The following is a 25328-nucleotide window of genomic DNA, read 5'->3' as shown; positions in this document are numbered from 1 at the left end:
CATCACTGGCAGTCACTGAAAACTAAGAGCCACACCCACAGCTTTAGTTTGCTGTTAGGGTTGAGGGGGGGACTAGTGAGCTCCCATGTGGTCCACTTCAGTAACTACAACTTGGCTGCACATAGCAGTTTTAGTATAATTTACATGGTTTCTGTTCAGTAAATGTTGTGTGGTAGCCTGCATTTGGATGCATCATGGTCATGACATGCAAAGAGCACTGTTTCACCAACCAGCATTTGCTACTCACTTTCGGGTGCAACCCATTTAGATTGTGGTTAAGAAATAGCTTGGTGTTGATCACTCCACAGTAACAGTATTCCGAACGAAAACAATGCAAGTGAACTTGCCTGGATTAATCTTCATCCAAAGTATTTGAGATATTTTTTCCATTTCTCCCAGACTGTTGCTAGCTGTGTCAATGGTTTTATTGTTAACATTTTAAAATCATTTGTGCATGATATTATGTTGTTCCTGTTATTCACTAAAGGGATAATTATCACTGTAAACAGGATGCCAGATAATACACCCCACTGACACTCCTACATTTTATTCATTCTTAAGCTTGCAAGTTCAATAACTGAAATTATTTATAAAATATTTTTGTCACATGATACAGCTGATCCATAAGGCAGATGCCAAGTTTAATAGCAGCTGTATGGGCAAACAATGTGCAGTATACAGACATATTTAAATTTTAATGTTTTAGTTAGTCTGATTTAATAATAAAGCAGTGAAGAAGACCAAAGTAAGTTTCAAAACATGTTGCACTGTACATTTTTAGTTATCCAAATTCTTAACAAATTATTTTATTTTTCCCAGAGTACAGCATTATTATACCTACTTTATAGTTTTAAACACAATACATACTTTGAATGTGCTTAAAATATAAAGCACAAAGGCCAATCAAATTAAAAGCACAAAAGTTAAATAAAAGTGGTATTTCATAAAGAAGTAAACTATGCATGCAGTTCTTCAATATAGTCCTCAATATGTTCAACACACTTCTTCCAATGTTGCTCTAATGATGAATAAATAATTTGTGGTAAGTTCTTACCACTAATTATGCATTTTTTGAAACAGAATTTAATTTTGTTATCTACATTTTTGTATTTACATTTTCATTTTTTTTTTTTTTTTTACATTTAATAATTAAATATGAAAATCTAACAATTATTACATAATACTAATAACATTCCTACTGTATATTGCTAAATTCTGAGGAATATACATAACGGAGGAAAAAGCGACACAGAAAAACTGAGTTTTATTAAAAATCAATGTTTTCAAAAGTCATTGTGAAATTATATTTTGTGACACCCTAGTTTTAAACTCAGGATATGCATAACACTTGAAGACTGCCTACATGGCTGTGGACTGTATAATGGTCTATAAAAACCTTCATACACTTGGGCAAGTGTATCTGAAAAATTAAAGAAATACGCTAATTTGGCATTCAATAATATAAAAATAAGCAATTAATAAAATAGTACTTTCTCAGCTGTAAATTAATAAATTTATTAATTTATTAATTGCAAACATTAGAAAACATTACAGAGCCTTAATTTAATTCTATACATTTAAACATAAATTAATAATGAAGAAGTGTTTGAATAATAAATAAAGTATCATAGGTGTCTTCCCATGTGGGCCAGCTGATGGTATACACACAAGGTTGCTAATGCCTGGCCTAAAAGCATTCACAAAAGAAGACTTTCCAAAGATCAATGACAAGCCAGCATAACAAGTGTATGGTTGCAGCAGGTGATAGTGAAGATATTAACAATGCAAATGCTTATATCTTGTTAATTTATATCAATGCGATGCTTGATATAAATTAACAAGTCCATCATCATCATCATCAGCCATTTTCAATCCACTGCAGGATGAAGGCCTCTCCAGCAACTTTCCAGTTCCTTCTGTTTTGAGCACTGGCCATCCATTTACTACCTACAAACTCATGAATTTCATCTATCCATCTCCGCCTTTGTCTTCCAGGTTTTCTTCTAGCTCCTCTTGGATACCATTCTGTTATTTTCTTAGTCCATCTGTCATCATGTCTTCGAGCTGTGTCCTGCCCAAGACCATTTTAGTTCTTTAGTTTTGATAAGAATGTCCTTTACTTGAGTTTGCTACCTAATCCATGTGTTTCTCTTCTTATCTAACAATCTGATTCCCAATATAATTCGTTCCATTCTTCGCTGTGTAGTTCTCAGCTTCTCTTCCATTCTTTTGGTGAGTGCCCAAGTTTCACTTCCATAAGTCATGGTGGGGAGTATACATTGGTTCATTATTTTACGTTTCAGACAAACTGGGATATTGCTCTTCAGTATGTGACTATATTTCCTGAATGCTAAACATCCAAAATTTATTCTTCTCTTGACTTCCAGCCATTTATCATTATTATAGCTAATAACTTGTCCCAGATAAGTATATGACTCCACCTTTTCAATTACTGCTCCTTCGATCGTTATTTCCCTTTCTGTGGCATACTTGTTCATCATTACTTTTGTTTTAGCCATATTCATCTTTAGTCCAAAATCCTTACTAGCTGTGCATAATTGATTAAGATTTTCCTCTAATTCTTTGGGATCATGGCTTATGACCACAATGTCATCTGCAAATCGTAAATGGTTTAGGTACTCTCCGTTCACATTGACTCCTTTCTGCGACCAGTCTAATCTTCTGAAAGCTTCCTCAAGGACAGCAGTAAACAGCTTCGGAGATATTGTGTCTCCTTGTTGAACTCCTTTCTCAATTTTAAATTTCCTACTGTCTTTGTCTAGTCTAATAAAGAAGGTAGCACTCATATATTTTCTTCAAAATCATAATATATGGGGTATCTATGCCTTGTCTTTCCAGTGCCCGAAACATTGCCTTATGCTGTATAGAGTCAAATGCCTTTTCATAATCCACAAATGTCAGGCATAATGGTGTTTTATATTCATTTGCTTTCTCCATTAGCTGTGATATTACGTGAAGGTGATCCATAGTTGAGAATCCTGTTCTAAAGCCAGCTTGCTCTTTCGGTTGATTCTCATCAAGTATTCTTTCTAATCTGTTAGTAATGACCCTTGTGAACAACTTGTAGATGTGGGATAACAAGCTAATTGGTCTATAATTTCCAATTTCTGATTTATCTCCTTTCTTATGCAGCAAAACTATGATTGCATTATTCCACTGCTTAGGCTTCACACCTTTTCTAATGCACTTTGTGAAGAGCCTTGCCAGTTTTTGTGTTATGTCTCTTCCTCCCAATTTTAACAACTCTACAGTAACTTCATCTTCCCCCGGGGCTTTCTGATTCCTCATTTTCTTCAATGCATGTTCTACCTCATCAGGAAGAATATCGGGTATGTCATATGTGTTGCTACTTTGCAGTCCATCTTCCCCACTGCTGGCATCATTCCCCTGCTCCTTGTATAATTCTCTATAATAGTCTTCTGCTATTTGAATTATGCCTTCTCTGCTGTTTATAAGTACACCATCGCTTTTCTTCAGTTTCAGTATCATTTGTCTTTCTGTATTACTGCTCATGGCTGCTGATTTAAATCCTTTGTTTTCCCTTAATGCTTGTTCTACTTTTCTTGTGTTAAATCTTCTTATGTCCTCTCTGAGTCTCTTTCTAATGGCTTTGCATAACTCAGTATACTCAATTTTCTCCCTGTCAGTGTTTTTCTTGCTCTTCATTTGTCGTCTTTGGTTCATCATGACAAGTGTTTCTTGACTAATTTTTTCTTCTTTGGATTTCTGTTTCCCTATAGGTTTCTTGGGCTTTATCACTTTCAGAAAGTTGTAATATTCCTCGTCGATATCTTGGTCCTGAGCAGTCTGCAAAAGCTCAAACTTGTTCTTAAGTTCCAGTACATACTGCTTTTTCTCCTCCTCTGTTATTTCAAAGACCTTTGTATTATTTACTCGAGTCAGTTTTTTCCTTTCCTTTCCTACATCTATATCAAGTGTACATCTTACCATTCTGTGATCACTTCCAACATTTACCTTATTCAGGACGGTAACATCATTCACAATATATCTTCTGTTAGTGAGGATGAAGTCAATTTCATTAGTAGTTAATCCATTTGGACTCTTCCATGTCCACTTTCTGTTCACCCTTTTTTTGAAAAAAGTGTTCATTACTGACAGTCCTTGATAATTCTGCAAATTCCACAAGTCTTTCACCTCTTTCATTTCTTTCACCAATTCCAAAATTTCCTATAGTTCCCCTTTCTGCACTGTTTTGTCTTTTTCCAACCTTAGCATTGAAGTCCCCCATAATAATAGTGTAGTGGGTTTTCTGCTCATCTAGAAGACTCAATTTCGATGTACATTTCTTCAACCTCTTCATCACCGTGGCTCGATGTCGGTGCATAAATCATTATAATCTTTAGCTTGTACCTCTTAGAAATCTTGAGTATTAGTCTTGACACCCTTGGTGATGTCCATACCCTGATTCAATGATGGCATAGGTCAGCAATGGCAAACCTTTTCTACCCTACATTCCAAAAAATAAGCTGAAAAAAGGATGAAATTATAGCTATAATAAAACTAAGACAACTGAAAATTTTTGGACCCGCGTTTCTTTGCTTCCTTAAAGAAGTGGTCACTGTGCTTCCCACATAATTTTCTGTTTTTGCCTTTGGTGTAAGGCAATGCATAATTTTTGTGGGTTTTCAGGTAGCAGTTCTTACATACGGTACATAGGACCAATGTTCATTCCTTTAGCAAATGCAGCCACTTGTTTGTTTATTTTCATTAGGAAGTTCAATCTTTTTTAAATTTTTAATTTTGTTTAGCAAGCAAGCAGTTGGCACTTCTTCAGCATTCCTTTTTCAGTTGGTAGCAACCTTAACATGTACAATAGCATCTTAATTATATTAAATCATCAAAACAAAAATGCTAAATCTTTATCTTTTACATAAATAGCATACCATAATGAAATGGCATATAAATTTAGAGATTACAGCTAAAAAAAGCATTTATGCATAAAGATCATTTTATTCATAAATTTAACTACAGGTAAATGTGCAACTGAACTTCCTATCAGTGTAACAGATCAACTAACAACTGGATATGTTTTGAGGCAGTAGAGAGTGCAAACACATTTACAGGTGCTCAGCTGTTTCCACATGTGTTGTTTAAACTTTGGCATGATTTTGCCACAGAAAAACTGATGAAAATGTATAAAATACAGCAAAATATTCATATTTCTATTGACAGGTCCCAATCTTTATTTCTAGATGAAGAGCTGTCTGTGTTGGAAATTAGTAGCAGAATGGCCTCATGATGCAAGGAAGTGAACTTTCTTCTAAATCTACCAGAAAAAAAAAAAAAAGTTGTTCTACACAAAACCACCTTACCATTAAAATATATAAATACTGTACACCCACTTTAGTGATCACCTTGCAAGTGGCAGATATATTCCATTTGTGTAGTAGTAGGAATCACATCACAGCAACATTTAGACTTGCTGTCTTATGATCACAGCATTATAAAATTATACAAATGGATGAACCAGCAACTGTATCAAAGAGAAAAATCTGTACATATCCAAAGAAAATGCATTCAATATTACTAAACGTTTTGATAAAGAAACATTAAATGATAAATTAAGTAGCCAATCAAGCAAGCAACAGAGCATGCTAGTGTAGCAACAGGATTTTCACTATAATTCGAAGTCAAGAAAAAAGGTAAACATTCTCCAAGTTTCTTAACCCCTATGAAACGTTCAAACACTTAAGTTATTCTCTGGACCAATTTCATTGCAATGTCATAACACTAAAAATCCGTGATTTTTATATTTATTAAAAGAAAAAAAATAATAACTATCTGAATTAAATCAAGTATTAAGGCAAAAGTTAATTGTTAGAATTCTTAATGAGATGGAATATTTTGGTGGGAAATTTCAAAACAAGAAAATTTTTATGGGGAAAAAATGAATAAGAATAAAATATTTTAAAATATTATTAATATGAAATTAGGTTTATGTTTCATAAGACTCATAATTAAAACATAATATTTATTTCCTAAAATAAATTCCAAAAGTTTATCTTATCTATAAATTCAAGTAAAGTTACAAGCTTCAGCAATAAAAATAAAAAAAGTGTTTCACGTTATGCCACAGATCAATCCAGCTGAACTTGGAATTTCACATTAGCAGTGGCATATGATGAGAAAGCACGCTTATACAGCATCAGCCAAAAAAAAATTTCCCATTTCATCCAACCATTCACTAAAAGTTTGTCCAGTTCTTCCTTGAATTTATTAAGCTGTCAACTTCCGCAACAACCAATAGAAGTTTGTTCCAGCAATCAACCACCCGCTGGCTAAGGACAAATTTCAGCACATCTATTCTACACTACAACTGTCTTTCCTCAATTTGAATTTATGCCCCCTCAGGTGCATAATCTGAGTGAGAGGAAGAATTCCATCAGCACTGAGCTTGATCAAATCATTCAAGGCTTTATACACATCAATCAGGACACTACATAGGTGCCTAGTCTCCAGACAATTTGCAGAACTGCAGCCTTTCTTGATAATAGCAACCCTTTGTTCCCCTCACAAATCTCACTACCCTACTCTGTACTCATTCCAGCAGCTCTACATTCTTCCCAAAATGAGGCCTGTATGCAGTACTCAAATGAGTAGCCTTATATTCACCTCTTTTCTGCTAGCAAATTTGCTGTATATCATTGACATACTCCATGAGCTGCTCTGGCAGCCAGTCTGCATGGTTCAGAAAACTTCATATCTGACAGCACAATTACCCTCCCAGGTCTTTTTCATTCTCTACCACCCTGAGTGTAGTACCACACAGTACGTTTCACAGGGGTGATACTTCTACCCATATGCAGTACTTTGCATTTGTCAATGTTAAACTTCAGTTGCCACTTCTCAGCCCATCTGCCCAACTTTTCCAGATCCTGTTGCAGTAGTGTACTACACTGACTGTCATTAACAACCTTGCCAACCTTTGTATCTGCAAACTAGGACATTAAGCCTGATATACCTTCATCAATATCATTGATAAATATAGAAAACAACAATAGGCCCAACACTGAACCCTGGTGACTTCACTAATAACATTAGTCCACAAAGAGCAGTGTCCATTGATTACCATTCTCTGTCTTTTCCCACTCAACCATATTTTGCCCCTAATGAATATTGTTCCAATTTGTACAGCAGTCTTCCATGTAAACTGGTATCAAAAGCTTTCCTGAAATCTAAGTATATGACATCAAAATTACTTTTTGCATCCAGTTCCTTTGTGCCTGCATCGTAGTATCCAATCAAATTGGTCAGACAAGACTTTCTCTTCACAAATCCATGCTGTGTCTGAACTATAACTACAGTCTTGTCTAGATGATCATGCAATGGTTTTTAACCAGTAACTCCATTATTTTCCCCAGAACTAACACATTAAACTAACAAGTCTGTAATTACTTGTGTCATGCGCAGATTCCCCTTTGTGAATTGGGGATAGATTTGCACATCTCCAGTCCACGGGGATCTCCCCTGAATATAAGGATGCTCTCGTAATTATTGCTAAGGGTTTGCTTACTTCCTTTGCTGCCTCCTTTAATATGACTGGATAGATACCATCCACACCAGGTGCCTTTCTCATGTATAACTTCAACAATTTCCCCTTCACTTTACTCTCAGTTATTATAAAATCATTTAGCTCATTTAGCTCCCTGTTAGAGTTTCATAAAAGTTCTGGTTTCTATTTCTCACAAAATTCCTCATGTATGGATGTATATGCAAAATACTCATTTCGTTTGTCCACTACATTTTCATCAGAAAATGTAGGCAGTTTCGTTAAAAGCCAAATCATCGATATCAAGTGGACCAATCTGATTCATCCCCTTCCTTCTAGAGTTTACATAAGTAAAGAAGTCTTGACTGTTTTTTTTTTTTTTTTTTGCATCCTTTGCCAAGGATTTCTCGTAATGTGCCTTCACTTGGCTGACTTCCTTTGTGACTTGATTACAGCCTAGTTTTATATCTACCACAGGCTTCTGCATCACCAGATAATTTATACACATCCCACACATTTTTCTTCTCTGCAATGAGTCTCAATTAATCTGACATTCATTTAGGCTTAAACCTTGTATTTCATAGCTGTAAAAAAGCCTAGTGGCTTCCAACTTTAATTCCTTGAATACTTCCCATTTAGAATTTGCTGTTGGTAACATCATCAGTTGGTCTACTGTTGTTATTAATTTTTTTTTAGGAGCATTAGCAACTAAGGCCATATTGCTCCGGGATATGCGGTGGTCATTCCCTGACCTTTCTGCATCCTCCGTATTTGGTGGTGACGGGCTCGAACCCCGGTCTAATCAAGAAGCGTGTGCTACGCACTGCTGTTCCTTCCCACCTGGCTACGGAGGCGCCCAGTTGGTCTACTGCATAGAATTTAAAAATTGTCTGAGACCACCGTAGTCACCATTACAAAAGCAAAAACCATTCCCTTTACGCCTAATAGTTACATCTTTGATTAATCCAACATCGGTAAGCTCTGATCACTGCCACCAAGTGATTCCATTATCTGCAGATTTTTAATGCAAGAAAAATCACCGCTGATAATCAGATCAACAGTAGTAATCCCTGTGGTTGTCTCTCAAACGTGCTGCTGTAAAAAACAATCATCCAATAAATCCACAAAAGTCTTACTAGTATACGAGTAACCCACCCACAAGTTCCAGTCAACATCTGGAAGTTAAAATCCCCCATTATAAGACATTCTGATTTACTGGCCCACTCTTTATCTGTATAGTTGTTCACTGTACTCATCAGAGTCATTAGGCCTATAACACACTCCTACCTTCATTTTTACTTTCCAAGTGTTTATGTCACACCAAACTGACTTAACATTACACTGTCCACCAATGTCAACTGTATCTACTGCCTGAGATTTTGTTTCTTAATAAACAGCATAATCCCTCCTCCCTTCCTATCCTTTCTGTATACACTGTACTCCCCAAATTCAAATTCTGCATTCCTTATATGTGTGAGACAGCATCTCTGATATCCCAGCACTATCTGCCTTTGATGTCTTCACCAGCACTTCAAATTCATTAAATTTATTTACTACATTCTAGCATTGGTGTATATGCAAGTATACATGCACCTGTTCTTACTATTGGTCTCTATTCCCACTCAACCATATTTGGTTGAGTGGGAATAGAGACCAGTCAATTCCCACTCAACCATATTTGGTTGAGTGGGAATTTACTCAACCATATTTGGTTGAGTAAATATATGGGCACTGTTACCTTAACAGTGCCCATATATTTACTTGTTCTTGTTGACTCCAAGCAGTTCTAAGAATTACTTTCACCTCTGCCTGCAGCTACTGTTAATGCAGTAGCATTAGCATTAATAGAGGCATATGATGCAAGAAAGCAAGCTTATACAGCATCAGCAAAAAAAAAAAAAAACACTTCCACTTCACCCCTCCATTCGTTCGAAATACCTGTCCAGCTGAGCCTTAAATTTATTTAGGCTATCAACTTCCACAACAAGGGATGGAAGTCTGTTCCACCAACCAACTACCCGCTGGCTAAAGGCAAATTTCTGCACATCTATCCTACATCTGCCTTTCCTCAATTTGAATTTATGCCCTCTCAGGTGATTATTCTGAGCAAGAGGCAGAATCCTATCAGCATGGAGCATGCTCAAACCATTCAAGGCTTTATACACCTCTATCAGATCACCTCGCCAGTGCCTAGTCTCCAGACACTGTAATTTGCAAAACGTAAGCCTTTCTTCGTAAGAGCAACCCTTTGTTCCATTCACTAATCTTGTTGCCCTTCTCTGTACTCGTTCTAGCAGCTCTACATCCTTCTTGAAATGAGGCCTCCAGACCTGTATACAGTACTAGTCTATGAATCCCCCCATGCTAGCAGTTTTCTGCCCCATCTAACACTGCTTCAATAGCATCAGCAAATATTCTTGCACCCTTTCTATTTAATTGTATCTCATCCCTGTAGGAACAATCTCTTGCTTTAACAAACAGTTTATATTGAAAAAATTCTATCCCGTGAGCCTTGCACAATCTCTCCAGGGCTGAATTGATTGACAAGGCTCTCATCATATACTCCCTCCTATCATGTCTATGCAGAATTGCAGACACTTACACTTTCAATCCTAATTTGCAACTTTTTTTTTTCTCAACATTGACCTGTACTTAAGTAAATCCGCAGATCTGTTACAGTAGCATACCATCATTCCTCTCATTAAGCACCCTGCCAACCATTGTATCATCTGCAAACCTGGACATTAAGCCTGATGTGCATTCATCAATATCAATGATAAATATAACAACGATGGGCCCAACACCAAACCCTGGGGGACTCCACTAACTTTAGTCCATGAAGAGCAATGTCTATTTATACCACTCTCTTCTCCCACTCATCCATCCCTTTATCTACAGTCGCAACTTGCCCTTATTGCCACAATGGTCCAATCTGTACAGCAGTCTGTGTATCGGTGTCAAAAGCTTTCCTAAAATCCAAGTATATGATATCAAAATTATTTTTTGCATCCAGTTCCTTTCTGACCACATCATAGTATCCAATCAAATTGGTCAGACAAGATTTCCTACTTAACAAACCCATGTTGTGCCAGGAGGTTAACTGCAGTCTTGTCTAGATGATCCCACATTACTTCTTTAACTAGTGACTACATTATTTTCTGTGGAACGGAAGTAAAACAAAGGTCTGTAATCACTCGTCACCCTTTGATTCCCCCCCCTTGTGAATTGAGGATACATCGCACATCTACAGTCTGCAGAGCCCTCCCCCGAATCCAAGGATGCTCTCATAAGGCTAAGGGTTTGCTTACTTTCTTTGCTGCCTCCTTTAATAAAACTGGATAGATCCATCCACACCAGGTGCCTTTCTTATGTTTAACTTTAACAATTTCTCTTCCACTTTCCTCTCAGTTATTATAAAATCATTTAGCTCCCTGTTAGAGTTTGATAATCTTCTGGCCTCCACTTCCCTAAAGAATTCCTCACGTGTGAATGCAAATGCAAAATACTCATTCATGTCAGAAACTTGGGCAGGATAATCAACAGGCAAATCATCAATACCAAGTGGACCAATTTGTTCATCCCATCACATATATAAAAAAATCTTTGCTGTTTTTCTTTGCATCCTTTGCCAAAGATTTCTCCTAGTCTACCTTTGTTTGCCTAACCTACTTTGTGACTATTACAGAATAGTTTATATCTACCATAGGCTTCTATGTCACCTGATAATTTATAGGTATCCATGCATTTTTATTCTCTGCCACAGGCTTCATCAGTTCATCTGACATCCATTTAGGTCTAAGCCTTGGAACAGTATTTCTTAGTTGGTATGAAAAGCCTAGTAGCTTCCATTATTAATTCCTTGAATGCTTCCCATTTAGAATTTGATGATAGTAACATCATCAGTTAGTCCCACTGTATAGAATTTAAAAACTATCTGAGACCACTGTAGTCATTTTTATTAAAGCAAAAACCCATCCCTTTACCATTGATAGTAGTTACATCTTAAAATAAATTCCACATCAATACACTGTGGTCACTGCCACCTAGTGGTTCCTTTATCTGCAGATTCTTAATGCATGAAGAATCACTACTAATAATCAAATAAAGAGTATTACACACTTATACATTACCCCATACCTGTATGGGGTAATGGTTTGAGCATGCTCAATGCTGATGGGATACTTCCGCTTGCTCAGATTAAGAACCTGAGGGGCATAGATTCAAATTGAAGAGACAGTTCTAGAACCGATGTGCGGAAGTTTGCCTTTAGCCAGCGGGCAGTTGATTGCTGGAACAGCCTTCCATTTGTTGTTGTGGAAGTTGATAGCTTAAATAAATGAACTAGACAAATATTTGGAGTGACCGGATGAGTGAAATGGGAAGGGGTTTTTTTTTTTGGCTGATGCTGTATAGGCTTACTTTCTTGCATCATATGCCTCAACTAATGCTAATATTGATGAAGGTATATCAGGGTTAATGTCTAAGTTTCCAGATGATACAAAGGTTGGCAGGGTTGTCAATGACATTAACGATAGTGCACTACTGCAACAAGATCTGGAAAAGTTGAGCAGATGGGCTGAGAGGTGGCAACTGAGTTTAACATTGACAAATGTAACATACTACATATGGGTAACAGTAACCCCCCACAGTAATGAACCAACTGGGTTTAGTAGAGAATGAAAAGGACCTGGGGGTAATTGTGCAGTCAGATATATTTTCTGAATAGTGCAAACAGGCTGCAAGAGTAGCCATGGTATCTTGTCAATAATATACAGGAATTTTGTTAGCAGGGATAAGGAGGTGATTGTCTGCCCCTTGTATAAGGCAATGGTCAGGCTACACCTTGGGTACTGCATACACATCTGGAGGCCTCATTTTAGGAAGAATGTAGAGCTGCTGGAACGAGTACAGAGAAGGGCAATGAGACTGGTGAGTGAAACAAAGGGTTGCTGTTACCAAGAAAGACTTAAGTTCTGCAAATTGCCATCTCTGGAGACAAGGCACCTGTGAGGTGATCTGAGATAAAGTCTTGAATGGTTTGTGCAAGCTCAATGTTGATGGAATTCTTCTTCTTGCCCAGATTACTCACGTGAGGGGACATACAGGCTTCGATCTGCTGTGGAAGTTAGCAGTTTAAATTCAAGGCATAACTAGACAAACATTTGGGGTGAATGGATGTGTGAAATGGGATGGGTTTTTTTTTTTTTTATAAGCTTGCTGTCTTGCATTATATGCCTCTACTAATGCTATCCTGTTCTGCATCATCTTTTTACCCTTTCCTATTCCAATAATGTTTTCCCTTTTACTCATATCTAGCCAGTTCCTAAAATGGGGGACAAATCCCTCTCTTCCAATTATTGCCTCATGACAACTTACCACTGCACTTTCCAAATTAATGGAGAAATCCAGCAACCACCAACTCAAACTATCTCAAAATCTCTTCTATCTGATTAACAATTGCCAAAATAGATTCCATCAGTACTGATTCACTCATTATTGGCTATCCTGTTTGGAAAAATTCAATGGGAACATCAGTGAAACTCAAGCAGTTCTTGACATTTCTAAGACTTTTAATCATGTGTTCTAACCAAGCTGCCATCTTATGGTCTGCTGACTGCTCTCTGCAATTGGATACCTAATTGCAGAGAGCAGTCGTCAGATTTGAATGATCTGCAGTGAGTGTTCAGATATTCCCTCAGAATGCTCATTACAAATGATGATAGATAGACTGCTCTCTGTCATCTAACTTTTCCATACCTAATTTCCATCTGTCACCACAAATGCTGGTGTTCCCCTAAGGTTCAGTTCTTTCTCCTACTCCTTTCCTATTAATAACCTTCTTCCACTAAATGGAACACCTATCCATAGTTTTACTGATGATAGCACACTTTCCACCTTCCAGTTTGAGTAATGTTGCCCCTATACAAACAGTCACAACTTCACAAATATCCACCATGAATTCCTTAAATGACAATCTCCACGTAATTCTCCAATCAGGCAAAGATAATTTAGTTAATTACAACCCCTCTAAATTTCAGTCCTGTCTTATGAGGTGTGGCAAAGTTCCCGGGCTGGTACTATGACAGTCCTGTTTGACAAGTTTTAAAATAAACTGAAGTGGTGTGTTGTATGTTACATTATCATTCCGTGCCACAATTTTGAAATGGAGCAATGATCAAATATCAAATTTTGCTTTAAACTGAGAAAATCTGCAACAGAAACATGAAATGTTAAAACTGTTTATGGTGATGAAAAGTTTAGTCACACCAGTGTGTAAACAGTTAGTCACACCAGATCCCTTTCTTCCTCTACTTTTTTAATTCAACTCCACCAAGTGTATAATTTATTTTGGGGTTGCTACTGCCCAAGTTTAAGACCTTGCATTTTCTGCATTAAAATATGACTGCCACTTTTGTGACCATTCTTGCATCCTCTTCAAGTCATGCTGAAGAAGTACTGCTTGGTACTGATCATTAACTACTCTACCAATCTTTATGTCATCTGTCAATTCCAAGATCATCTTCTTTCCCATCATCAATACTGTTTATGAAAATCAGAAACAGTGGTCCAAGAACCAATCCTTGAGTAACGCATAATAATAATGGATTACTCCCAGAAACACAGCAGCAGGCCATAAGGAAGATAGACAAGCGGTATACCACACTCAACCTAAGCAAGGGGTCCCCTCCCAACCAGGAGGCACAAACAAAGCTGGAAAGATGGGCAAAGAAGACGCTCCATGGCAGACACTACAATGATTTCCATCAAGATCACATAGATAAAACTGCTTCCAATGCATGGCTCACGAGTGGGACGCTCTTCCCCAAGACTGAAGGATTCACGCTTGCCATCCAAGACCAGGTAAACAACATCAGAAACTACAGAAAATACATCACCAAGGAGCCCAGAGTGAGCGATGACACATCGACGATGCCACCTGGACTCAGAAATGATCCAACATATCACCGCGGAATGCAAGGTGACCACCCGGACTGAGTACACTAGTAAACACGAGTGTACTCAGGTAGCCAGGATAATACATGAGAAGCTAGAAAGGAAATATCACCTGATCAAAGAAAAGGTACCGCACTACAAGTACAAATCCCAGGCAGTACAAGAGACCCAAACCCACAAGCTGTACTGGGACAGTGCCATAATAACAGATAAAACAATCCCGTACAACAGACTAGACATAACCCTTGTGAACAAGAAGGAAAAGGCTAGCTGTCTGATTGACATAGTGGTACCCAACACTGGCAAACTGCAAAAAACCCATGGGGAAAAAAATCAGGAAGTACACAAACCTAAGGCAGGAGATCAAAGAGATGTGGCATATGCAACAAGTAACAACCATCCTGATCATCGTGTCAACCACCAGTATGGTGCCAAAGAATCTACATAACAGCCTAGCAGCAATAGGTCTTCAAGCAAACACCTACAACGAACTCCAGAAAGTTGCAATCCTGAACACCTGTAGGATAGTCAGAGTTCCTTGGCCAACAGTAACACCAGACATAACATCAACCACCCCCATGTACTTGGTAGCAATGCAGGCCCTTGTGGAACTACATATCACATTATTCCATGATGAGCAAATGCCATTTATAACCACTATTTCCTGCCACTTAGCAATCCCTTTATCCATAATACGTTCCCTAATGCCACAATGCTCCCTTTATACACTAACCATACATGTGGTACCATAAAAAAGGCTTTACTGATATCTAAGTATACAAGGTGTGGCTATTAAATAATGACAGCATTACATTTAATACGAGTCAGTGTGCACCACTGTGTGGTGTGATATCAGACTTTGTGCACCTAGGGGAGTGTCAAGGTCAGTTGGCTGTGAGATAGCTATTGTGACAGTCGATTGTGGAGCGCAATAACAATGGTTTTGTCATTGGTTGAACGTATTTTTTAATGAGCGTGGTGAGTATACACAAAGCATCTGAGAAAACTTTGCTAAGAAATTTCCAAATATGCCAGTACCACATTGGCAGGCTAGACAGGCATTAACATACAAATTTCGTGAGAAAGGTGCTGTACACGAAGCACATCTTAGTGCAAGGCCTCCACAACTGACAGAAGAGAAACTCCTGGTATTTCAGATTCAATACTGAAAAGCCTTTCAAAATCAATGCGGAAGTTGTCATAACAGCAAAACATCAGTCTTGCAACTGTGCATTTAGTGGTAAATAAGAAGCTATGCATTTTCCTATACAAAATCACAGCTGTCAAAAAGAATTACAAGCAGCAGATGCACAAAAGCAAGTACATTACTGCCATCGGTTTCAAGTTCATCACAGAAAATAACAATGGTATTCTGAACCTTACATTTTTCACTGATAAGGCATGGTTCCATTTGTCAGGGTATGTGAATGCTCAAAATACCCAATTAGGGGCATCTAAAAATCCACAGTTTATATTAAACAACTCTCTTTCAACAAAAGGCTGGTGTCTGGTTTGCTATTTCCAAAAGAAGAATCAGTGGGCTTATCTTCTTCAATGAAACATTACTGTTCAAATAATATCGACGAGTTTGGAGCTATTTGGATAACTGTGGAGCTCAATTTCAACGTTAGCATTAGCAGACACACACAATGCAAGAAAGCAAGCTTATGCAACATCAGCCAAAAAAAGACTATTTCACTCATCTATTCACTCCAAATCTTGTCCAGCTCAGCTTTAAATTTATTTAAGCTACCAACTCCTACAACAAGCGATGAAAGTCTGTTCCAGCAATCAACTACCCGCTAGCTAAAGGCAAATTTCTGCACATCTCTTCTACAACTGTCTTTCCTTGAATCTATGCCCCCTCAGGTTCTTAATCTGAGGAAGAATCCCATCAGCATTGCTATTTTTCTTTGCATCCTTTGCCTCAACACATTCAAGGCCTTATACACCTCAATCAGATAAACTTGCATGTGTCTAGTCTCCGAGTGCCGCAAATTGCAGCACTTGGAGATTTGCCTATCTTGGTAAGAGCACCCCTTTGTTCCCCTAACCAATCCTGTTGCCCTTCTTTGTACTCGTTCTATCAACTCTACATAAATGAGACCTCCAGACCTGTACACAGTACTCATAGTTTGGCCTGACCATTGCCTTGTACAACAGGATAAACACCTCCCTGTCCCTGGTAGCAAAATCCCTATATATCATTGACAAGACTCCATGACCTGCCCTGGCAACCTGTCTGCACTGCTCAGCAAACTTCATATCTGACTGAACAATTAACCCAAAGCCTTTTTTACTCTCCACTTCCCTAAGTGTAGTACCACACAGTTAGTACGTTTCTCTTGGGTTACTGCTATCCATATGCAGTACTTTGTATTTGTCAATGCTAAACTTCAGCTGCCACTTCTCAGTCCATTTTCCCAACTTATCTAGATCCAGTTGGAGTAGTATACTGTCTTTACTGACATTAACAACACTGCCAACCTTTGTTTCATCTGCAAACTTGAACATTAATCCTGATATACCCTCATCAATATCATTGATGAATACACAAAACAACAATGGGCCCAAACTGAACCCTGGGAAACTCCACTAATAATATTAGTCCACAAAGAGCAGTGTCCATTGATTACCACACTGTCATCTCCCACTCAACCATCCCTTTATCCATTACAGCAACTTCCCCTTAATGCCATACTGCTACAATTTGTACAGCAGTCGTCCATGTGCTACAGTATCAAAAGCTTTCCTGAAATCCAAGTATATGATATCGAAATTATTTTTTGCATCCAGTTCCTTTTGTGACCACATCATAGTATCCAATCAAATTGATCAAACAAGGCCTCCCATTAACAAACCCATGCTGTGTCTTAACTATTACTGCAATATTGTCTAGATGATCCTGTAATGCTTCTTTAACCAGTGACTCCATTATTTTCCCCAGAACAAGTTAAAACAACAGGGCTATAGTTACGTTTGTCAACTTTTGAACCACCTTTGTGAATTGGGAATACATTTGCACAACTCCAGTCCATGCGGACCTCCCCTAAGTCTAAGGATGCTCTCATAATTATGGCTAAGGGTTTGCTTATTTCCTTTGCTGCTTCCTTTAATAGACCTGGTTAGATCAAACTACCCCAGGTGCCTTCCTTATATTTAACTTCAACAATTTCTCCTCAACTTTGCTCTCAGTTATTACAAAATCACTTAGCTCCCTGTTAGGGTGCGATAAGCTTCTGGCATTCCCCTCTGAATAACTCCCCATGTGTGAATGAAGATGCAAAATACTCATTCAGTTTATCAGCTACCTGAGCACGATCATCAACAGTCAAACCATCTATGTTAAGTGGACCAATCTGATTCATCCCTTCCTTCTAGAGTTTACATAAGTAAAGAACTCTTTGCACCCTTTGCCAAAGATTTCTCGTAATCTGCCTTCACCCACCTAACCTCCTTTGAGACTTGATTACAGACTAGCTTATATTTACCTTAGGGTTCTGTATCGCATGATAATTTATATGCATCCCATGCATTTTTCTTCTCTGCCATGAACCTCATTAATTCATCTGATATCCATTTAGGCCTAAACCTTGAACAGTATTTCATAGTTGGTATGAAAAGCCTAGTAGCTTCCAACTTTAATTCCTTCAATACTTCCCATTTAGAATTTGCTGTTGGTAACGCATCAGTTGGTCATATTGTATAGAATTTAAAAACTGTCTGAGACCACTGTAGTAGTCTTTATGAAAAGAAAAGCTCTTCCCTTTACACGTGATGGTAGTTACATCTTTAAGTAAATCCCACATCAGTGCACTGTGATCACTGTCACCAAGTGCTTCCTTTATCTGCAAATTCTTGCAGATAAAGGAAGAATAATCACTGCTGATCAAGAATATTTCTCCCTCTGATTGCCTCTCGAACATGTTGGTATAGAGAACAGTTAATCCAACATATCCACAAAAGTCTTGCTAGTGTGTGAGTAACCAACCCACAAGTTCTAGTAAATATCTAGAAAGTTAAAATCCCCCATTATAAAACATTCTGATTTACTGGCCCACTATTTCTCTGCACAATTGCTCATTATACTCATCAGAGTCGTTAGGCCTATAACACACTCCTCTCATTTTCCCTTTCCCAGTGCTTATGTCACACCACATTGACTCAACATGGCATTGTCCACCAATGTCAACTGGATGCTCTTCCTTAGATTTTGTGTATCTTAACTAACAAGCATAACCCCTCCTCCATTCCTGTCTATCCTTTCTGTAAACATTGTACTCCCCAAATTCCAATTCTGCACTGCTTATATCTGTGTGACACCACATCTCTGATATCCCAACAATATCTGCCTTTGATGTCTTGACAAGCACTTCAAACTCATCAAATTTATTTACTATACTTCTAGCATTGGTGTAGATGCAAGTATACATGCACCTGTTCCTACTCTTAGTTATCCTAACACAGCACATGTATTTACTTGTTCTACTATGTCTCCCAGCAGTCCTGGAAATTCCTAGCAACTTGCTTTCCAGGCTGCTGCTCATTCCAATAGAAGCAATGCAAGAATCACTTTCGCCTCTGCCTGTGGCCGCTGTTAATCTTTTAGTCTATTTTAATGGACTACTTATGTAAGTAAAACTGGGCAATAACAATTTGTAATAATAACATTAAAAACTTACTTTCCTTTAAAATAGGTGTACAATGACTTTCCAAACACCAAGTGTAATAAAATATTTCATACCTTGGCTTCCTGTTCATAGCACGTGCACACTGTTCAATACATTTCTTCAAACACAGAAACATTTCTGGAAGTCATCTTCTGTAAGCCCTTTTAAGCTTTTCAGTAATTTTTTTCTGAATGTCTTTAGTGGATTGAAAATGGGCTCCCTTACATACACTTTTCAGTTTTGGGAGAGAAAAGTCACAAGGGGCTAGGTCTGACAAGTAGCACATATGTTCATACACAGGGATTTGTTTTTTGGCCAGATAGTGGCAAACGAGAAACACACTGTGAGTTTGTTTGTTTGTTATTTGGTTTTTAGGAACATTAGCAACTAAGGCCATATTGCTCTGGGGATATGCGGTGATCATTCCCTGACCTTTCCGCATCCTCCATATTTGGTGGGCACGGGCTCGAACCCCAGTCTAATCAAGAAGCATGTGCTACGGACTGCTGCTCCTGCCCACCTGGCTACGGAGGCACCGCACATTGTGAGCTGGAAAATTGTCTTTAAAGAGCATCCTTCCACAATTCAGGTTTCGTCCTTTGAATTTTTTCACAACCTGTCAGAAATTCAATGTAGTATGTTTGACTGACAGTCTGATTTAATTGGACATACTCAGTCATAATAATTCCTTTAATATTGAAAAAAAGAAGCATGGTTTTTATTTTTCATTTTCATATTCTTGCTTTTTTTGGTTTGGAAGATTGTTTAGTCTTCCATTAAATTGACTGTCTTTTAGTTCTGCTCATTCTAGAACTGCCAACTTTCATTGCAAGTAATTACAACACACAAAAGTCTGGACCTTCAATTTTTTTCAAAGCATCTTCACGCTTGGTGTCTTCTTATTCTTTGATATTCACTCAAAATTTTTGACACCATCTTGGCACACACTTTTCTCATGCCAAAATTTTCAGTTATAATTTGTTTAACTGTTTCTTTGTCCATATTGAGTTTTAATGCAACCATTCTAAAGCTTAACTGACAATCACTTCCAATCAATACTCTTAGGCCAGTCCACATTTTCATCAGTTTTCATGGATACCAGGTAATTCAGTTTCCACATTCTTCTGGTAATTCATAATCTTCCACATTCTCTCTCTCTTCATTCTAAAAATCTTTTATGCAATTCAAACACGCGAGCTCTTGACATAGTCTTTCCCATAAAATTGACATAATAACTCATACTTTTAGTTGCCATTTTCTTTAGTTTTGTTAAAATTTTGAAGTTGATCCATTGTTTGATTCTTTTATCTGTAATTTTTCTGGCAAACCGCAAAAATACAAGGTAAGGAAAACCTTTCTCACTGCAAAGCAAACAGACGTGTTGTAACGTGAGTTGGTTGACAACTGCATAGTGACTGCACGTGCAGTCTCATTATTTAATAGCTACACCTCATATGCCATCAAAATTACTCTTTACAACCCAGGACATTTCCTTTGTAACAACAACATAACAGCTAATCAGACTGGTGAGCCATGATCTTCCTTTAACAAATACACGTTATTAGTGCATTATTGCTCTGCTGCTATCAAGATGATATTTCATTATTCCTTCAATCCTGTAATACCATCCTGCAATATCAGTAATCAAACACAAACAAAACTCACAGAACTAACTTTTTTATCTTCTTCATTTATCCCATCTACATCTGCTTTCTGAAACAAACTTGATTTAGATCTATTTCCTGAAAATTACAATCAACAGAAATTCAAGTCAAAGAAATTCAACAGAAATTCTTATCTTTTGAGCCAGTGGAAAAGTCTTCAAGTTTCTTCAGCAAGTGAAGGAAACTGATCCTACCAGACGTTTTCAACCAGATAACAAATGGCAAAGCAATTATTATTATTATTATTATTATTAATAGCCATATGATGCAAGGAAGCCTGAGGCTTATGCTGCACCAGGGAAAAAAAAAGTTCCCGAGTTACCCTGAGAGAGAGAGAGAGAGAGAGAGAGTCAAAAGTAGAAGGGAATCACCAAGAAAGAGAAAAATGATGATATCCAGCTCAGGACCCTGGGTGTGCCAAGCCCTTACTTACAAGATGTGAGCCCCCGGGGTTACAGAAGTTTTTACCATATTTCAAAATATAACAATGTGCTTAATTATTATTATTATTTTTTTTTTATTTCTTACGATTTATTTGGTATTGGCCACTCCACACGTGATCTGTATCTTTGAAATTGAAAATTTCTTGTTTCAGTGAAAGGATATAAAAGTCGACTCATGGAATAATGTGTCAGTTAGTTTTTGATCTTATTTTAGATTCACATCGCAGGAAGTAGCTTACATCTCTAATAATTAACAATGCACTTTTAACTCTTTCTTTCAATATTCAACATTATCTGCAAAAATTTCCCAAGAAAGCATGCGGCACCTAAACCCATTTCTACTTTTCCCCATTTCCAATACCAGTAGTCAATTTTACAGACAATAGTAAATACAAAAAAGTATAATCAGAAAGAAAACAGAACAAAACACTGAAATTTCTAATTAAAAATTAATGGACATTCCAAATATCTAGTGCAATATTATTCAGAAGATATTTATTGATAAAATGAACCCGTTTATATCTTATTAGAACTAGAATCATATCCATACAATCAACGTTATCCAATATATGGCGTATTTATATAATTTGTCTTTACAGAAAAAATAATGCAACTCTTACTTCGAGGTTTAAATGGTGAACACGATTTTCAATACCTAAAAGAAGACTCAAGTATACAAACAAAGCTAAAACACGACATAAACCAGCCATCATCACTTTACACTGATGACAAATATTCGGTGCACTGGACGCGACTAACTCTAGTGGTGAATGATTTAACACACAAAAAAAAAAAAAAACATTAAAATGTATAAAAAAGTTTGAAAATAAACATTTCAGCAATTATTATTATTATTATTAGCCATTTGGTGCAAGGAAGCCTGGGGTTTATGATGCACCAGCCAAATTTCCGTGTTACCCAGAGAGAGAAATCAAAAATAGAAGGGAATCACCAAGAAAGAGAAGAATTATGATATCCAACTCAGTACCCTGGGTTTGCCAAGCCCATACTCACCAGTGTGAGCCCCTACTGTACTTCCTTATTTTAAAGATCAGTGGGTTATTATTATTATTATTATTATTATTATTATTATTGATATGGTGCAAGGAAGCCTGAGGCTTATGCTGCACCAGGAAAAAAAAAAAGTTCCTCTAGTTACCCTGAGAGAGAGAGAGAGAGAGAGAGAGTCAAAAGTAGAAGGGAATCACCAAGAAAGAGAAGAATGATGATATCCAGCTCGGGACCCTGGGTGTGCCAAGCCCGTACTCACCAGATGTGAGCCCCTGGGTTTTATACTCATCTCACATAAAGTATTCAATACCGAAACTACCAAACCGCCAGGTCCGCCCTCGTGGGTAGCAGTTGGTAAGCTCTCACCCTCCCCACACCAGATGGAAAAGACCTGAGTTCGAGTCCCGTCAATGACAGGAGTAATTTTGGTGGGTATTTTTCACAATGTGACTGAGTTTCTCCCAGAAATACTGATTTTTCTCCCAGCAAACAGAAAATCGACCACAGAACACATGCAATTTAGAACTGACTAGAACTGAACTATTATATTGGAGTCCCAGTTTTGGTAAGGGTGACCATCACGTCAGAATCCAACTAAGACAGCTAGGTGCCTCGCAGTTATAACTTAGGGACTATATTTCAAACCTCTCTCAACAGATTATTGCACTTATCATCTTTAATCACAACGTAGTCAAGTTAGTCAGAAATGAATGCAAGTAATACGAGTGGCGAAAATTTGAAGTTCTGGTTTTTGTCTCTCAGACACTTTAATTTTTATTCTAAGTAAGCCGGCTTAAAAGCACGGCTTCACGCTATTACAAGACACAAAAGTAACCCAGGGGACTCACATCTGGTTAGTATGGGCTTGGGAAACCCAGGGTCCTGAGCTGGATATCATCATTCTTCTCTTTCTTGGTGATTCCTTTCTACTTCTCTCTCTCTCAGGGCAACTCGGGAATTTTTTTTTTTTTTTTTGGCTCGTGCAGCATAAGCCTCAGGCTTCTTTGTACCATAGGGCTAATGATAATAATAATAAATCTTTAATTCCATTCGAACTTAACACACAAATCAACCAAGAGATGTAGTTCCAAAAAAAAAAAAAAAAAAGTAGCGCCCCTATAGATGGAATGTGAACCTAGGTCTTTCCTAGAGTGAATGAAAATATAATAATCATAACTAATGTGCTACTAGTCATAATCTAAGTAAGCCACTATACAATATTCATGTAGTCGTCACTCATGCAACAGCCATCCGCAGAGATGTGTGGGGGAGATGACTACTATTACATTCTGTTCAAAAGGAAAGTAGACAGAAAAAGACATTACCAACTTCAAAATATGACTGTCGGTGCACGTCTAACGCGTACTGTTGTTCAAAAGACAGCTACACTTCTCGAGCTTTCCAAAAGTGGCTGTTCTTTGAAAATTAAAAAAAGGAACAATGCATTCGAATACACCAAGTGACATGGCCTCTACTTTATCATGAAGGAATGTGGTATGCAGTGTTTCGAATGGATCTCAATCTCACACCAGTGTCCCTATTGGAGAGCACAGTAGTTATGAAAAGCGATTCTTAACATAGAGGAGAAAACGCCTGGTTTCAAACTCATTAATGATGTCAGCAACTTTTTTGGGGTTTTTTCGTAGTTAGTTGGTTAAGTTAAGTGTAATACATTTTTTGACTGAAAACTTCGATTGTCTTATCCAGTAAAAATCCAAGTTACTGCAGAATACACACAATTTTTGATACTGTTGGAAATGGAAGACTGCTGCAAAACTTCCAGCAGTGTTGCATTAGAGGCAAATTGCTGCTATGGATAAAGAGATGATTGAGTGGGAGAAGACAGAGAGTGATAATCAATGGACACTGCTCTTCGTGGACTTATGTTATTAGTGAAGTCCCCGAGGGTTCAGTGTTGGGTCCACTACTGTTTTCTGTATTTATTAATAATATTTTTGATAGTATATCAGGCTTGATGTCCAAGTTTCCAGACGATACGAAGGTCCGCAGGGTTGTTAATGACACAAATGACAGTACGCTGCTGCAACAGGATCTAAGAAAGTTGAGTAGATGGGCCGAGAGGTGGCAACTGAAGTTTAAAATTGACAAATGTAAAGTACTGCATATGGAAAGCAGTAAACCCAGAGTAATGTATCAACTGTGTGATACTAAACTGACAGTGGTAGAGCGCCAAAAGAACCTGGGAGTAATTGTGCAGGCAGATATGAAGTTTTTTGAGAAGTGCAGACGGGCTGCAAGAGTAGCTCACAGCGTCTTGTCAATGATATGCAGGAATTTTACTAGCAGGAATAAAGAGGTGATTATCCCCTTGTATAAGGCAATGGTCAGGCCACACCTTGAATACACTACACAGGTCTGGAAGCCTTATTGTGAGAAGGATGTAGAGCTGTTGGAACGAGTACAGACAAGGGCAACAAGATTAGTGAATGGAACGTAAGTTTGCTCTTACAAAGAAAGGCTTATGTTTTACAAATTACAGTGTCTGGAGACTAGGCACCTGCGAGGTGATCTGATTGAGGTGTATGAAGCCTGATAGATGTGCGGAAGTTTGCCTTTAGCCAGCGAGTAGTTGATTGGTAGAACAGACTTTCATCTTCTGTTGTGGAAGTTGATAGCCTAAATAAATTTAAGGCTGAACTGGACAGGTATTTGGAACGAAGGGAGTGGTGAAATGGGAGCGGGGTTTTTTTTTTTTTTTTCTGGCTGATGCTGCATAATCATCGTATGCCTCTACTAATTCTAATGCTAATACAGTCTGATAAACTTCTGGCATTCTTCTCCCTTAATAGCTCCCAATGTGTGAATGTAAATGCAAAATACCCATTAATATTGTCGGCTATCTGAGCAGGATCATCAACAGCTGATCTGTCGATATCAAGAGGACAAATGTGGTTCACCCCCCTCCTTCTAGAGTTTATATTACTAAAGAAGTTCTTGATGTTTTTTTCGCATCCTTTGCCAAAGAATATTATTTTATTAATATTATTACTATTATCATCAGCCATATGGTGCAAGGAAGCCTGAGTCTTATGCT

General features: G+C 37.7%; 1 protein-coding gene across 2 annotated transcripts in view; it reads right to left on the bottom strand.

Annotated features, from left to right (window-relative positions):
* LOC150086404 (protein GPR107) overlaps window positions 1-21981 on the bottom strand; it is a 118518-nt gene extending 96537 nt beyond the window's left edge. For both annotated transcript variants that reach the window (XM_090371361.1, XM_090371360.1), the window contains exon 1: window positions 21883-21981. In XM_090371361.1, coding sequence (XP_090227487.1) covers window positions 21883-21975 — 93 coding nt within the window. In that variant the 5' untranslated portion in view covers window positions 21976-21981. The remainder of the gene's footprint in view (window positions 1-21882) is intronic.
* Between the last annotated feature and the right edge of the window lie 3347 nt (window positions 21982-25328).

Source organism: Mastigoproctus giganteus, chromosome 4 (assembly GCF_048544385.1).
Source record: "Mastigoproctus giganteus isolate SK-2022 chromosome 4, ASM4854438v1, whole genome shotgun sequence".
NCBI classification, from domain to species: domain Eukaryota; kingdom Metazoa; phylum Arthropoda; class Arachnida; order Uropygi; family Thelyphonidae; genus Mastigoproctus; species Mastigoproctus giganteus.
This window is presented reverse-complemented; position numbering and strand designations above follow the sequence as displayed.